The sequence below is a fragment of the Leuciscus leuciscus genome, assembly GCF_965113295.1.
Source record: "Leuciscus leuciscus genome assembly, chromosome: 19".
Lineage (NCBI taxonomy): Eukaryota > Metazoa > Chordata > Actinopteri > Cypriniformes > Leuciscidae > Leuciscus > Leuciscus leuciscus.
The window spans coordinates 280,001-296,852 of record NC_138743.1 but is presented as its reverse complement, the minus strand read 5'-3'; the positions used below and the strand labels follow the sequence as shown (position 1 = coordinate 296,852).

Genomic DNA, 16,852 nt, shown 5'->3' with positions numbered 1-16,852 from the left:
TAAATGGAAAACCCACGACAACCAATATACATATGATTCCAAAATCCCTTAAGTGCTCGGCAAATATGAGCCGGAATAAACAGTACAATCAATCACCGCTCTTTAAAACAAGTACAGATAGATCACACCTCCTGAAAGTGAGAGAACACAAACACAAGTGGAACCAAAGTTCAGCGTCGTGTCCGAGGAAAGTAAAGAGTTTGTGTTGATGATGCGTCCAAATCCACATGGATCAGAACCTGACGCTACGAGATTGAGGTTGGATCCGTCGCGTACCGAACAGCGAAAGCAAACTCCTTGAGCACCATCTACATCTCAAAGCCTGTTTAAAAAGTGTCACCGCTAAAACAAAACAACATTTGGGTTAAAATGACGTGTGCGTCTTAAAAACGGACGATAAAAGCTCGGGACAGCAGAAGAACTCGTGTGGATTCCAGACTCTACATTCTTACTGTACTGAGGAAAGCTAGTGCTCTGCTACATAGTCAAAGGTCCTCGACATCCTATCACATATAAAGTGCTCAGGACATTAAACTAGCGCATCGTTCACAGGTATTGTGCTGACGACATTAACTAGACCGTCTGTTAATCAGACTCGTCCGCTGGCCTGGCTCTGCTACGGGTGAGATACGGGTTGAAAAGTTCACTTTTGAGTCGTCGACCCATCATGGCTGCAGCTCTGCTGATGACGGACGGGCTGCAGTGGACTGTAGAAAAACACGTGTGTGACGGGTCTGTCCCACCAGCGCCATCTTCACCGTGGGGGCGGAGCTACGGCACAAGCTGTGAGAGGAGTTAGCTGCTGTGGGCGGGGTCAGGGCTGAGGTAGGGAGAGTGGGGGCGGTTAGAGCTGAGTTAGGGAGAGTGGGCGGGGTCAGAGCTGAGGTAGGGAGAGTGGGCGGGGTCAGAGCTGAGGTACGGAGTAGGCGGGGTCAGAGCTGAGGTACGGAGAGTAGGCGGGGTCAGAGCTGAGGTAGGGAGAGTGGGCGGGGTCAGAGTTGAGGAACGGGCGGGGTCAGAGTTGAGGAACGGGCGGGGTCAGAGTTGAGGAACGGGTGGGGTGGGGTCAGAGTTGAGGAACGGGTGGGGTCAGAGTTGAGGAACGGGTGGGGTCAGAGCTGAGGTACGTAGAGTGGGCGGGGTAAGAGCTGAGGTAGGGAGAGTGGGCGGGGTAAGAGCTGAGGTAGGGAGAGTGGGCGGGGTAAAAGCTGAGGTACGTAGAGTGGGCGGGGTAAGAGCTGAGGTACGTAGAGTGGGCGGGGTAAGAGCTGAGTTACGTAGAGTGGGCGGGGTAAGAGCTGAGGTACGTAGAGTGGGCGGGGTCAGAGCTGAGGTACGTAGAGTGGGCGGGGTAAGAGCTGAGGTACGTAGAGTGGGCGGGGTAAGAGCTGAGGTACGTAGAGTGGGCGGGGTAAGAGCTAAGGTACGTAGAGTGGGCGGGGTCAGAGCTGAGGTAGGGAGAGTGGGCGGGGTAAGAGCTGAGGTACGTAGAGTGGGCGGGGTAAGAGCTGAGGTACGTAGAGTGGGCGGGGTAAGAGCTGAGGTACGTAGAGTGGGCGGGGTCAGAGCTGAGGTAGGGAGAGTAAGTGGGGTTAGAGCTGAGGTAGGGAGAGTGGGCGGGGCTATAGATCTACAGACGGCAGGGACTCTCGGGGTGTAAGACAGAAGATGGAGCCCGAGGGACAGACGGATGAAGACGGAGCCCGAGGGACAGACGGATGTCTTCAGCACTCGTGATTCGTGTGGGAGATCATGAGGGTTTCCTCTGGTCTTCTCAGTGGACTGACGGAGCGTTTACACCACTGTGGCTGGTCTGCGGTCCATGTCCTCCTCCAGCTTCACCATCTTCTGCATGTCTTTGGCCTGGAGAATCACAGCAGACACGCCATCAGATTCACATCCATCCATCCATCCATCCATCCATCCATCCATCCATCCATCCATCCGCCCCTCCATCCATTCATTCATCCACCCCTCCATCCATTCATCCACCCCTCCATCCATCCGCCCCTCCATCCATTCATTCATCCACCATCCATCCATCCATCCATCCATCCGCCCCTCCATCCATCCATCCATCCATCCATCCAATCAATCCATCCACCCACCCCTCCATCCATCCATCCACCCATCCATCCATCCGCCCCTCCATTCATCCATCCATCCATCCGCCCCTCCATCCATCCATCCATCCATCCATCCGCCCCTCCATCCATCCATTCATCCCTCCGCCCCTCCATCCATCCATCCGCCCCTCCATCCATCCATCCACCCGTCCATCCATCCCTCCATCCATCCATCCGCCCCTCCATCCATCCATCCGCCCTCCATCCATCCATCCGCCCCTCCATCCATTCATCAATCCGCCCCTCCATCCATCCATCCATCCGTCCCTCCATCCATCCATCCATCCATCCGCCCCTCCATCCATCCGCCCCTCCATCCATCCATCCATCCCTCCATCCATCCGCCCCTCCATCCATCCATCCCTCCATCCATCCGCCCCTCCATCCATCCGCCCCTCCATCCATCCATCCATCCATCCGCCCCTCCATCCATCCATCCATCCATCCCTCCATCCACCCCTCCATCCATCCATCCATCCACCCCTCCATCCATCCATCCGCCCCTCCATCCATCCATCCGCCCCTCCATCCATCCATCCATCCATTCATTCATCCAGATCTGTTGTCTAGAAAAAAAAAAAAAAAAATGGTAACACTTTACAATAAGGTTTAACATTTGTTAACATTGGTTAGAAAAATGCTTTTACAGCATTTATTAATCTTAGTTCATGTTAATTTCAACATTTACTAATGAATTATTAAAATCAAAAGTTATATCTGTTAGTTTCATTTAATGGACATGAACTAATGTTAACAATGAGTATTAAATACTACTGTAACAAAAGTCTTGTTTACTGTTAGGTAATACTGTATGCATTAACTAACATTAACAAGTGGGACCTTGTTATAAAGATGCTGTTCATTCAGACAGTGACTTATTCAGAGCTATATTCAGTAATTAAATTAAAATGATTTTCATGTAAACTTCATGTTAAAATCGATCCCGGGGTCGTAATGAAGAGAACAAAGTCTAAGTAGCTTGGCATATTCTTTTATTATCCAGCTGTTTTATAAAAAGAAACACTTAAAGTTAACACTTTACAATGAGGTCCCACTGGTTAGTGCATTAGCTATCATTAACTAACAATTAGCAATACATTTGTTACAGTATTTATTAATCTTTGTTACCATAAGTGAATAAAAATACAACTGTTAATTGTTAGTTCTTGTTAACTAATGTTAACAAAGTGTTTTAAAGTGTTACCTACAACTATTTGAAAAACTTTCGTCCATCAAATCATTGGAAGTGAGGGAAGTAAGTTCCACCACTAACTGAATCATCTGATGACTCGTTCCCTCACCGAATCAATCTAGCGACTCTTGATTCACTCACTGAACCGCATGCCATTCCTTTCATCATGTCCAATTTAAAATGAGAGCTAAATTACTAAAATATTCATTCTTGGAATCAGAATCAGTATTGTTATGTTGTTCATGATTCTGTCACCGACTCGATGATGCTGAACGCTCTGATTCTCTGCTCATCGTGGAGTGAATACTGGATGCTGTAGGGAACACTTTCAAACGCTTGTGTTCAGTAACAGCGAGTGACTCACGGTGTGAAATGACTCATGTGGACAGTGATGAGTATCGTTTCATAACACAGGAACAATGGTGTGATGACAGCAAATCATACTGAGACTTTCAACAGGCTCATCTGAAGTGCTGCAATGACATGATTAGTATACATAACTAATCAACTGACTAGCTCTTTTTATATGTGTATATACAGTATAGTGTATACAGAGTCCCGTCTGTGAGAGCAGCATGGGCTTGACTTGATTTGGAGCTCAACGTCCAATCGGCTGCCAGTTGCCTGGCTTCTCTATGATGACTGGCCGAGCTGTCAAATGGGCGGGACCTTACAACAAATGGCCAATTACTTAATGTTTTAACTTCATTTTTATATAAAAAAAAAAAAAAAGACTTCAGTAAATGTATATTGATTTAATAGTGCTGGAAAATAAGGCAGAAAAAGTGAGGAAGAACGTGATGTTTTGTGGTGTGTTTTTCTCCGTTTAGTATGTTTGAGAAGCAGTAACCCTCAGTAAGGCAGAAACGAGACTGATGAGGAACTGAAGACAGAGGAAAGCGATGGTGAGCCTACCTGGAGTCTGACTGTTTGCATGATGGGATTTCAAAAGCTGTTCAAAGAAAAGGCAAATCATATTTAAGGCATGGCTTCAGATGTCACACGTACAAAATATGAAAAATGGAGGACAAAATGCAAATCATATGAAATCAAGAGAAGGGTGACCATTCATTCATTTCAACTAACTGTTGAAAATCTAGCAGGTTTAGCTAGTAAACCCGTCCAGTGTCAGTGACGGCTGAAGGTTTTACCTGCTCGTTGAACTTCTCGAGTTTCTCCAGCTGCTCACGCTGGTTCTTCTGCAGCTGCTCCAGCTCCTTCGCCTGCTTCATGGCCAACTGAGACGGAGACACGGAAGAGCGTGTCAACGTCATGTCAATGTCACGCCAAAGTCACGCCAAAGTCATGTCAACGTCACGCCAACATCACGCCAACGTCACGTTAATATCGCGCCAATGTCATGCCAAAGTCACGCCAACGTCACGTCAACACCACGTCAACATCATGTCAATGTCACGCCAACGTTACGTCAATGTCACGCCGACGTCACGTCAATGTCACGTCAACGTCAACACCACGTCAACATCATGTCAATGTCACGCCGACGTCACGTCAACGTCACGTCAACATCATGTCAATGTCACGTCAATATCATGTCAACGTCACGTCAATGTCAACGTCAATAACACGTCAACTCCACGTCAATATCATGTCAATGTCAACGTCAATAACACGTCAACTCCACGTCAATATCATGTCAATGCCACGCCAACGTCACATCAATGTCACGCCAACGTCACGCCAACATCACGTCAATATCACGCCAACGTCACGTCAACATCATGTCAATGTCATGCCAACGTCACGTCAATGTCACGTCAACATCATGTCAATGTCACGTCAATATCATGTCAACGTCACGTCAATATCATGTCAACGTCACGTCAATGTCAACGTCAATAACACGTCAACTCCACGTCAATATCATGTCAATGCCACGCCAACGTCACGTCAATGTCACGCCAACATCATGTCAATGTCACGCCAACATCTCGTCAATATCACGCCAACGTCACGTCAATGTCACGCCAACATCATGTCAATGTCACGTCAATGTCACGTCAACATCATGTCAATATCATGTCAACGTCACGTCAATGTCAACGTCAATAACACGTCAATATCATGTCAATGCCACGCCAACGTCACGTCAATGTCACGCCAACGTCACGTCAACATCATGTCAATATCATGTCAACGTCACGTCAATGTCAACGTCAATAACACGTCAATATCATGTCAATGCCACGCCAACGTCACGTCAATGTCACGCCAACGTCACGTCAATGTCACGCCAACATCATGTCAATGTCACGCCAACGTCACGTCAATGTCACGTCAATATCATGTCAACGTCACATCAATGTCAACGTCAATAACACGTCAATGTCACGCCAACGTCTCGTCAATATCACGCCAACGTCACGCCAACATCATGTCAATGTCATGCCAACGTCACGTCAACGTCACGTCAACATCACGCCAACATCAACAAGATATTATATGCAAAACAAAAAAATTAATAAAACAAGAAGCAGGACTGAGTGGCTTGTTTCCACCACAGAATAAAAAATAAAAAAAGGTAATCTCAACTTTTGATCTCAGAATTTTGATTTTTTTCCCCGCACTTGCAAGTTTATATTTAACAATTCTGATTTTCTTTAGAATTGTGAGATATAAATTCACAAATTGAAGAAATTTGTTTTAGAATTTTTTGATGAAAAAAAGTCACAATTTCCCATTTTATTGTTTATCTTGTGGTGGAAACAAGCTCCCATATGGCTGATAATCTATTACATAAGCCTGACTCTATTGTGTTGTGTAGAGCTGCTTCACTGCTGAATCTGAGTTCATCTCATATCTAATGAACTTTGATCACTGATTCTGTTTATCACTGTGAAGCTGCTGTGAAACGATCTGTACTGTATAAAGCGCTGTAGAAATAAAGCTGACTCGACTTCTGAAATGCATCATTTTAGTCTCAGACTCTTAAAATGAAAATAAATAACATCACTGCAGAAAATCAGAACAATCTGAAGAAACTGACGCCTGATTCTCTCTCATGTTTTCTCTCATGATAATAATCATACAGCACTAAAGCTGCATCCACTTCTCAAAACTCCATTTATAGCCCCAACCAAACAAAGAAAGTCCCATATTAAAGATCATCAACCAACCCGTTTTCTCTCCTCGAGGAACTTTTTGGTGTTGCTGCTGTTCAGCTCCCGAACTCTCCTGCACACACACACACACACACACACACACACACACAGGTCAGATCTGCAAGCGTCAGAGGTCCATCATGCTGTTCTCTGGACCCGCACCTCTCGCGCTCAGCCTTGTTCTTGATGCTCTTGTCCTGGCTGATGGCTTTGCTGTTCTCCATGGACGTCTTCGCCTGGTTTCCCTTCATCTCTTTGCTTTGCCTGTCAATCAAACAAAACATTTTCAGAACAAGATCACGGTTCACGTTATGAAACATCATCGAGAGCCAAGGCCTTTCTCATGGAGATCCTGCTGCCGAACAAACGGAGAACGGGTTCACGCCGAGGGGAATTATCAGCATAATTAGTAAAGACACTCGAGTTCAATAGAAACTCGCTCTCTAAAGACGCCCTCCTGAACTCAAAGAGACTCATGCAACATTAATGTCTGTTAATTATGGCAGTATCTCCATCATAAAGAGGATAATACGGGCCCTGATGAAAATATTCATGACGGTACGAGCGTGGCGTGTTAATCAGATGCGAGTCATTAGCATACGGTTCACTATTCAGAACAGGGTGTGAATCTTTAGGTTGATTTGATTCACGATTCATAGGTTTTGCAAATTCAGAACATTTTGATCCGATTCATAATGAGACTCTATTCAATTTGATACTGTATTTTTAAGTTCGTAATTATGTAAATGCTTCTCCTAATGTGTCTCTCCCTCTCTCGCCGTTCAAAAGTTTTGGATCGGTGAGATTTTTTATGTAAAAAAAAAAAAATGTAAACACTTTAAAACACTTTGCTCACCAAAGCTGAATTTATTTGATTAAAAAAACAAAACAAAAAAACTGTAATATTGTTAAATATTATGACAATTTAAAATAACTGCTTTCTATTTTAATATATTTAAAAATGTAATTTATTCCTGTGATCAAAGCTGAATTTTCAGCATCATTACTCCTTCACAAATCATTCTAATTTTTTTAAAACATTTATGATTATTATCAATGATGAAAACAGTGTAAAATTATTTTTCAGGATTCTTTGGTGAATATAAAGTTCAAAAGAACAGAATTTATTTGAAATAGAATCTTTTTGATTCTATTGATTCAAATGAATGATTTGTTAAAGGATCATGTGACACTGAAGACTGGAGTAATGATGCTGAAAATTCAGCTTTGATCACAGGAATACATTTTACTTTACTATATATTCACATAGACAACAGATGATTTACATTAGAATAATATTTCACTGTTTTACTGTGTTTTTTTAAACAAATGAATGCAGCTTTGATGAGCAGAAGAGACTTCTTTTAAAAACATATATAATCTCACTGATCCCAAACTCTGACGTGTGTGTGTATAACAGCACAAGAGCACACGCATCAGCAGGATCTGTGACTGAGGCGTTGAGAAGCGAGTGAGTGTTCAAGTGAGTCTCGAGTCCGCACCGCTCGTGGAGGAGCTTGAGCTGCAGTGTCTGCTGGTCCTGAACGCTGGCCAGAAGCTTCTTCAAGATCTCGCACTGCTGCGTCACATGGGCATCCTTCATCTCCTGCTCCTCTGTGCTGTGGCCGTTGATCATCTCGGACCACTCTTTAGTGTGCTGGGCCACCATGTCCTTCACCTGAGGACACACACCACACACACTGAGACTCACACACGTTTCATGGAGATTTTGTTTGCAGTTCATGTAAAGCTCATGGTTGGATCCAACCCTCATCCTTGCCTCGGGTCATTCTGACCCGGAAGTTTATTTTATTACCGGAGGGGACCAAGACCCCATGGCTTTTGTTGCACTTGAACCATGAATACACACAAAAATAAAAATGTAATGGATTTGAGGAGTTTTGTGGTTGAAATTTGACCCTTAGGAATGAGTTCACATAGAAAAACCTAAAAATGCTCAGAATTCAAATAAAAAATGCTAAAACTTTATCAAAAAATTATTTTATAATGTCTACATGTGTATCTGAATGCACACTGAAGAGAACTGACTTTAGGACCCAGAGGAACAGCTCATTTACTCCATATAGAGATATAAGTCAAGTCTAGTCTCCTTCATTTATACAGCGCTTTAACAATATAGATGTTCCAAAGCGGCTTTACAGTGATAATAGGAAATTAAGGTAAAGTGTTTTGGCTTTACAGTAGATCTAGAATAAAGTTATTGTCCAGATAAAGTTAGTTTGATTGATTCACTTCCGTCGCAACATTAGTTATTAACTCAGGGGCCGCTAACACGACACCGTTTTAACAGAAAACTCTTAAGTTCTCTCTGTGCAAACCTCAAAAACGCGAACCCGTGAGAACGCTGATGGCGCACACATGCGTATCACGAGTTCAGTCTATAGGGATGTGCGTTTGAATATATGTGCGCAGGCGTGTAATCCTTCCCAACAAACCATCCCTCAACATACTACTTGTCTAGCCTTAAAATGTCTAATACAGAATTTGTATCGCTTCCACGTAGCCAGGCGAACCGGAACTATCTCGACAACGCTTTATCTGTAGAGAGGTAAAGGGAGGGGAGGGAGGCCTTCACAGGGAAGAGACTAGTGGACACTTCAGGACCGCTCTGTCGTCCCGTCCAGGTGCAGGTCCTTCATCAGATCTGGAGTGTGTGTGTGTGTGAGTCCAGGCGCAGGTCCTTCATGAGATCTGGAGTGTGTGTGTGTGTGTGTGTGTGTGTGTGTGTGTGTGTCCAGGCGCAGGTCCTTCATGAGATCTGGAGTGTGTGTGTGTGTGTGTGTGTGTGTGTCCAGGCGAAGGTCCTTCATCAGATCTGGATACGGCCTGGAAACCTCGGGATAAACAGAGAGACTAATATTAGCGTAGACGCTATTCTTCTTACGATGTAACGAGTACATCAGGATTTATGGGAAGTGTTCCCGGTTCCGGCTGACCTAATCTATGCAGCCTAACATTGAATTATAGAAGTCTATAATGTGTTATGTGTATGCTAGGTCAAAGAGATGTGTCTTTAGTCTAGCTTTGAACTGACAGAGTGTGTCTGCTTCCCGGACAATGTTGGGAAGACTTTTCCAGAGTTTTTTGTGCTAAATAGGAGAAGGATCTGCCGCCAGCAGTCGATTATGATATTATAGGTATTATCAACTGGAGTTTAGAGATCGCAATAGACGTGAAGGACTATAATGCGTTAAGAGCTCGCTCAAGCACTGCGGAGCTAAACCATTTAGTGCTTTTTAAGTAATCAGCAATATTTTAAAATGTATACGATGTTTAATAGGGAGCCAGTGCAGTGTTGACAGAACCGGGCTAATATGGTCATACTTCCTGGTTCTGGTAAGAACTCGAGCTGCTGCGTTTTGGACCAGCTGTAGTTTGTTTATTAAGTGTGCAGGGCAACCACCCAGTAGAGCATTACAGTAATCTAGCCTTGAGGTCATGAACGCATGGACTAACTGTTCCGCATTTGTCAATGAGAGCATATGACGTAATTTAGATATATTTTTGAGATGGAAAAATGCGGTTTTACAGATACTAGACACGTGACTTTCAAATATAAGATTGGTATTAAAGAGCACACACACACACACACTCACACACACACACACACACACACACACACACACACACACACACACACACACACACACACACACACACACACAGGTTCCTAACTGACGACGAGGACTTGACAGAGCAGCCATCCAGTGTTAGACAGTATTCTAGATTATTACGTGAGGACGTTTTTTGTCCAATAATTAGAATCTCTGTTTTTTCAGAATTTAGTATTAGGAAATTACTAGTCATCCAATTTTTTATATCAGCTGTGCATTCCCTTAATTTTGTGCATTGGTAAGTTTCGTCAGGGCGTGAAGAAATATAGAGCTGAGTATCATCAGCATAACAGTGAAAACTAATGCCATGCTTCATAATGATATCTCCTAATGGTAGCATGTACAGTGTGTGTGTGTGTGTGTGTGTGTGTGTGTGAGGGTAGCATGTACAGAGTGAACAGCAGCGGTCCTAGTACTGAGCCTTGTGGTACGCCATACTGAACTTGCGATCGATAAGACATCTCATATAAGGCCATCTAGAGTCATGAAATATCATCTTATATTATTATTTTCCCACAAGAGGTCAAAGACTCCCGATGTAAGATATTTAGAGCTGAATTAAAAGAGTTATGCTTGAAATTGTGAGTTTTTGAATTTAAGTTGAAAGAATGTAAGGAACGTGCTTAAATTACTATATATAATATATATATTATATAAAATTGCATTAAAAAATAGAAAAAAATATCAAAATAAATAAAACAAGACATTTGAACATTTTATGAAATAAAATAAGCTTTCTGGATGAAAAAGTCTATACGATCTATACGATTAAGTATAATTTTAGGGCTTCGGGTCATACTGACCCGCGAGGGAAGGATGAGGGCTAATGCTAAATGCTAACCCATGCTAAATGCTTTTTTCTTTGCAGTCTTTAGCCTCCTTGTTAGAGCGCCTGACTCTCACGCCGGAGACCCGGGTTCGAGGCCCGCACAGAGCAGGGCGAGTGTGAAAGCGCTCAGCATATGAGTGTGTGTGAGAGTGTGTGTGTGTGTGTGTGTGTGTGTGTGTGTGTGTGTGTGTGTGTGAGAGAGTGAGTGTGAAAGCGCTCAGCATGTGAGTGTGTGAGAGTGTGTGTGTGTGTGTGTGTGTGAGAGTGAGTGTGAAAGCGCTCAGCATGTGAGTGTATGTGAGAGTGTGTGTGTGTGTGTGTGTGTGTGTGTGAGTGTGAAAGTGCTCAGCATGTGAGTGTGTGAGAGTGTGTGTGTGTGTGTGTGTGTGTGTGAGAGTGAGTGTGAAAGCGCTCAGCATATGAGTGTGTGTGAGAGTGTGTGTGTGTGTGTGTGTGAGTGTGAAAGCGCTCAGCATATGAGTGTGTGTGAGTGTGTGTGTGTGTGTGTGTGTGTGTGTGTGTGTGAGAGAGAGTGAGTGTGAAAGCGCTCAGCATGTGAGTGTGTGAGAGTGTGTGTGTGTGTGTGTGTGTGTGTGTGTGTGTGTGTGACAGCGCTCAGCACTCGCTCAGATCAAGAGCGTCTGGTGTTTGTGATGATCTATATGTAGATGTAGAGAGTAGAAGTGAGTCTGAATGCCAGTTTGCTGTTGTGTGTTTGTGTAGTTCATTACGCTGTGTGTTGAAGTGTGTTTTCTCAGGTCACTGATGCACAAACACAGTTTTATGCACTACTGTAACCTAGTTTTCCTTGCATGCACATTAAGGAAATTATATTTTATTTAAGAACAATTGTTTCAAAAGTTAATGCACTTTAAAAAGTGAATGTCATTTCTATACAAGATGTGATGCTTGATTTGGTTTATATTTGTTTATTGCGCTCGCTTGCGCCCTCTTGTGGACAGAGGAGACGTGTTTTTGACTGTTTTCCTCTAACATTAAGTATTGCCCTTAGAATTCGAATATAATTTTAATTTAGCTTTTCAGCCATTTTGAAAGTCCTAGTGGGATTTCCTCCAGTACCTTTTCTTTATGGTCTGTCGTGAGCGTCTCGACCTTTATCGCCGTTTCCTTCTTCAACTCGGAGCAGTTGTTTTCTCTGAAACAGAGAAGAACAAGCGTCAGTGACATCAGCGAGCGCCGGACAGTGACATCATCAGCGAGTGCCGGACAGTCAAGTCAAGTCAAGTTTATTTGTATAGCGCTTTTCACAATACAGATTGTATCAAAGCAGCTTCACAGTATTAAATTAAAATAATACAACAAAGTTTGTTTTAAGAGGAATTTATTGATTGATAAAATTAAATTAAATATCCCCAAAATATCCCCGAAATATCCCCAACTGAGCAAGCCAAAGGCAACAGTGGCAAGGAACCGAAAAACTCCATCAAGTGACCTAATGGTGTCCTAAAACTCCATCAGGTGACCTAATGGAGAAAAAAAACCTTGGGAGAACCCAGGCTCAGTCGGGGGCCAGTTCTCCTCTGGCATTTATGAGCTAGAGGCCGGATTGTAGTTTGAACTGTAGGATTATATGAATGCCTGGCTGAAGAGATGCGACTTTAATCTAGTTTTAAACTGGGAGAGCGAGTCTGAGCAACGAACAGTATCAGGAAGACTATTCCAGAGTTTTGGAGCCAAATGTGAAAATGCTCTCCCTCCTTTGGTGGTTCTGGATATCCTAGGTATGACCAAAAGCCTTGAATTTAGTGATCTTAAAGAGCGCGATGGATTATAGGGTGATAGAAGATCCGTTAAATAGACTGGAGCTAAGCCGTTTTGGGCTTTATAAGTCAGTAGCAATGTCTTATAATTAATACGGAGCTTTATAGGTAACCAATGCAGTGATGTTAAAATCGGTGTTATATGATCATATTTTCTTGATCTCGTAAGAACTCTAGCGGCGGCATTTTGGACTAACTGTAGCTTGTTTATTGAGGATGCAGGACAACCAGCTAATAAAGCATTACAGTAATCCAGTCTCGAGGTCATGAATGCATGAACTAACTTTTCTGCATCAGAAACTGATAGCATATTACGTAGCTTAGCAATGTTTCTAAGGTGGAAAAAGGCTGTTTTTGTAACATATGAAATATGATTTTCAAAAGACAGGTTGCAATCGAGTATAACACCCAGGTCTTTTACTGTAGAGGATAAAGTAACAGGACATCCTATGATGTTAAAGTTGTATTGTGCGAGGTTTTGTGGGTGGTTTTTTGAACCGATAAGTATTACCTCTGTCTTGTCTGGATTTAATAAAAGAAAATTACGCGTCATCCAATCTTTTATATCTTTAACACACTCTGTCAATTTGGAAAATTTAGCGTTTTCATCTGGCCGTGATGAAATATATATTTGAGTGTCATCAGCATAACAATGGAAACTAATTCCATGTTTCCTTATAATATTTCCATGTGGCATCATATATATGGAAAATAACAGAGGGCCTAATACAGATCCCTGCGGCACTCCATAGTTTACTGGAGTTATGATCGATTTTTCTCCATTTAAATAGACAAAATGGTAGCGGTCAGATAGGTATGATTTGAACCAGCTTAGTGCTTGTCCTTGAACACCAGTATAATTTTGTAGTCGATCTAAGAGTAATGTATGATCTATAGTATCGAACGCAGCACTAAGATCAAGTAAAACTAGTATTGAGATACAGCCTTGGTCAGAAGCTAAAAGTAAATCATTTGTGATTTTAACGAGCGCAGTTTCAGTGCTATGATGCGGTCTGAATCCAGACTGAAACTTTTCATAGATATCATTTTGTTGCAAGAAAGAGCCCAGTTGAGCGGACACCACTTTTTCTAATATTTTAGACATAAATGGAAGATTTGAAATGGGTCTATAATTTGCTAGATTATTATGATCTAATTGTGGTTTCTTAATGAGAGGTTTTATAACTGCCAGTTTAAATGTTCTTGGAACATGACCTAAAGATAAAGACGAGTTAATAATATTGAGGAGAGGCTCTTCCACTACAGGTAACACTTCTTTCAGTAGTTTAGTTGGTATAGGATCTAATAAACATGTTGTTGTTTTAGATGAAGTGATAAGTTTATTTAACTCTTTTTGTTCTATAGTTGCAAAGCACTGTAATTGTTCTTTCGGGGTGATAATTGAAGCTGAATTATAAGGCGCGATTGAAGATTGAACGTTTACAATTGTGGTTCTGATGCTTTCTATTTTCTCAGTGAAGAAGATCATGAAATCATTACTACTGAACTGTAACGGGATATTTTGTTCGGGTGACGTCTGTTTATTTGTTGGTCTAGCCACGGTGTTAAATAAAAACCTTGGATTGTTTTGGTTGTTTTCTATTAGTTTGCGGAGGTGCTCAGCCCTGGCCGCTTTTAGGGCCTTTTTATAACGTGACATACTGTCTTTCCACGCGATTCTAAAGACCTCTAAATTAGTTTGTTTCCATTTACGCTCTAAAATACGGGTTTCTCTCTTTAAAACATGTGTAGTATTGTTATACCATGGTGCTTTATTTTTCTCTCTGACCTTTTTTAATTTAATAGGTGCAACCACATCCAATGTTCTAGAGAGAATGGTGCTCATAGTGCTAGTTAGTTCTTCTAGTTCATCTGTTTGTTTGGGTTCAGGCGGCAGCTGAGACAGATTAGATAAGCAATTTGAGAAATTATCTATGGTGGATGGGAGGATTGTTCTGCCTGGTTGATAACGCGATGCTGCATGACATATTACAGCAGTACGTAATATGCAAGTTACCATGTAGTGATCAGTGACTTCATCACTTTGTGGAATGATATCTATATCGGTTGGATCGGTTCCATGTGATATAATTAAATCGAGTGTATGATTAAGACGATGTGTTGTTCCGGTGACGTTTTGCTTGACCCCAAATGAATTTAATAAATCTGTAAACGCAGCTCCTAACGCATCATTTGGATTATCTACGTGTATGTTAAAATCTCCAACAATTAATGCTTTATCGACATTGACTAATAGGTCTGAGAGAAAATCTGCAAACTCTTTTAGGAAATCAGCGTAAGGCCCTGGCGGTCTATATACGGTAGCCAAGGCTAGAGATAATAGGGATGTTTTTCTAACATCTAAGAGCGTAACATTTAGTACAAGTACTATAACCCGAATAAAATGAAATAAACTTATAACCCGTTTTCTGAGTAACATTTAGAATATCTCTATAAATGGTTGCAACACCTCCGCCACGACCAATCAGACGGGGCTCATGCTTATAACAGTATCCAGGAGGAGTAGACTCATTAATACCGAAATAATCATTTGGTTTAAGCCAGGTTTCAGTAAGGCAAAGTACATCGAAGCTATTATCTGTGACTATTTCATTTACAATAACTGCCTTAGGTGTGAGTGATCTAATGTTTAGAAGACCTAGCTTTAGAAATAGTTTTTGTTTACTAATAGCAACATTTTCTGTTTTAATAACAATTAGATTTTTCCTAGATCCTGCAGTAGATTTATTATTTGATCTCACTAAACGAGGAATAGACACGGTTTCTATGCAATGTTCTACACTAGTATTTATATCAGTTAAATTGGTGCAGCAGAGACTTTGATTTGGACTTTTGGTTACTAGTCAAAGGGTATTTAACATTTTGGAGATGTTATCTGACAGAAGACATCTCCAAAATGTTAAATAAATAGAGGAGGAGGACAGTGACATCATCAGCTCACCCTCTCTTCTTGATGGCCTTCTCCAGCAGCTTCTCCAGCATCAGCTTCTCTTTGTCATGCTGAGCCACCAGTTTATCCACCTGAGAACAGTGGGACTTCTGCACAGAGTTGTGTTCCTGCAGGAAGAGGAGGAGCTTATCAGAGAGAGAAGGAGGGGCTTATCATTTTGGGGATATTTAATTTAATTTTATCAATCAATAAATTCCTCTTGAAACAAACTTTGTTGTATTATTTTAATTTAATACTGTGAAGCTGCTTTGATACAATCTGTATTGTGAAAAGCGCTATACAAATAAACTTGACTTGACTTATCAGAGAGAGGAAGAGGAGCTTATCAGAGAGAGGAGGAGGAGCTTATCAGAGAGAGGAGGAGTTTATCAGAGAGAGGAGGAGGAGTTTATCAGAGAGGAGGAGCTTATCAGAGGGGAGGAGCTTATCAGAGAGAGGAGGAGGAGGAGTTTATCAGAGAGAGAAGGAGGAGTTTATCAGAGAGAGGAGGAGGAGTTTATCAGAGAGAGGAGGAGTTTATCAGAGAGAGGAGGAGGAGCTTATCAGAGAGAGGAGGAGGAGGAGTTTATCAGAGAGAGGAGGAGGAGCTTATCAGAGAGAGGAGGAGGAGTTTATCAGAGAGAGGAGGAGGAGAGGAGGAGGAGGAGTTTATCAGAGAGAGGAGGAGGAGCTTATCAGAGAGAGGAGGAGGAGGAGTTTATCAGAGAGAGGAGGAGCTTATCAGAGAGAGGAGGAGGAGTTTATCAGAGAGAGGAGGAGGAGGAGTTTATCAGAGAGAGGAGGAGGAGCAGCTTATCAGAGAGAGGAGGAGCTTATCAGAGAGAGGAGGAGGAGCTTATCAGAGAGAGGAGCTTATCAGAGAGAGGAGGGGGAGCTTATCAGAGAGAGGAGGAGGAGCTTATCAGAGAGAAGAGGAGTTAATCAGAGAGAGGGGAGGAGCTTATCAGAGAGAGGAGGAGTTAATCAGAGAGAGGAGGAGGAGTTTATCAGAGAGAGGAGGAGTTTATCAGAGAGAGGAGGAGTTTATCAGTGAGAGGAGGAGTTTATCAGAACCGTTCTCTCAGAGAGGAAGTGATGTAATGACGTCTGGAACACGGACCTTAGTGTGTCGTTTCTTTAGCGTGTTCAGCTCCTTCTGCTGCTTCTTCATCAGTTTAATGAAGGTCTAGAAAGAGATTCATGGCATTGAAACGACA

The 16,852-nt window shown here is 42.5% G+C and overlaps 1 protein-coding gene across 13 annotated transcripts in view; it reads right to left on the bottom strand.

Annotated features, from left to right (window-relative positions):
• Nucleotides 1-966: 966 nt before the first annotated feature.
• Nucleotides 967-16,852, bottom strand: part of plcb4b (phospholipase C, beta 4b) — a 103,967-nt gene continuing 88,081 nt past the window's right edge. For 9 of the 13 annotated variants that reach the window (XM_082147126.1, XM_082147134.1, XM_082147132.1 and 6 more), the window contains 9 exons: nt 16,756-16,821; nt 15,648-15,763; nt 11,985-12,060; nt 7,943-8,118; nt 6,603-6,704; nt 6,456-6,513; nt 4,470-4,556; nt 4,234-4,270; nt 967-1,863 (listed from right to left, as the gene is read on the bottom strand). In XM_082147126.1, coding sequence (XP_082003252.1) covers nt 1,775-1,863; nt 4,234-4,270; nt 4,470-4,556; nt 6,456-6,513; nt 6,603-6,704; nt 7,943-8,118; nt 11,985-12,060; nt 15,648-15,763; nt 16,756-16,821 — 807 coding nt within the window. In that variant the 3' untranslated portion in view covers nt 967-1,774. Of the gene's footprint in view, nt 1,864-2,663; nt 2,693-3,682; nt 3,988-4,233; nt 4,271-4,469; nt 4,557-6,455; nt 6,514-6,602; nt 6,705-7,942; nt 8,119-11,984; nt 12,061-15,647; nt 15,764-16,755; nt 16,822-16,852 lie in introns of those variants that run through there. The other 4 variants (XR_014200163.1, XR_014200164.1, XM_082147127.1 and 1 more) reach the window with 4 other exon arrangements.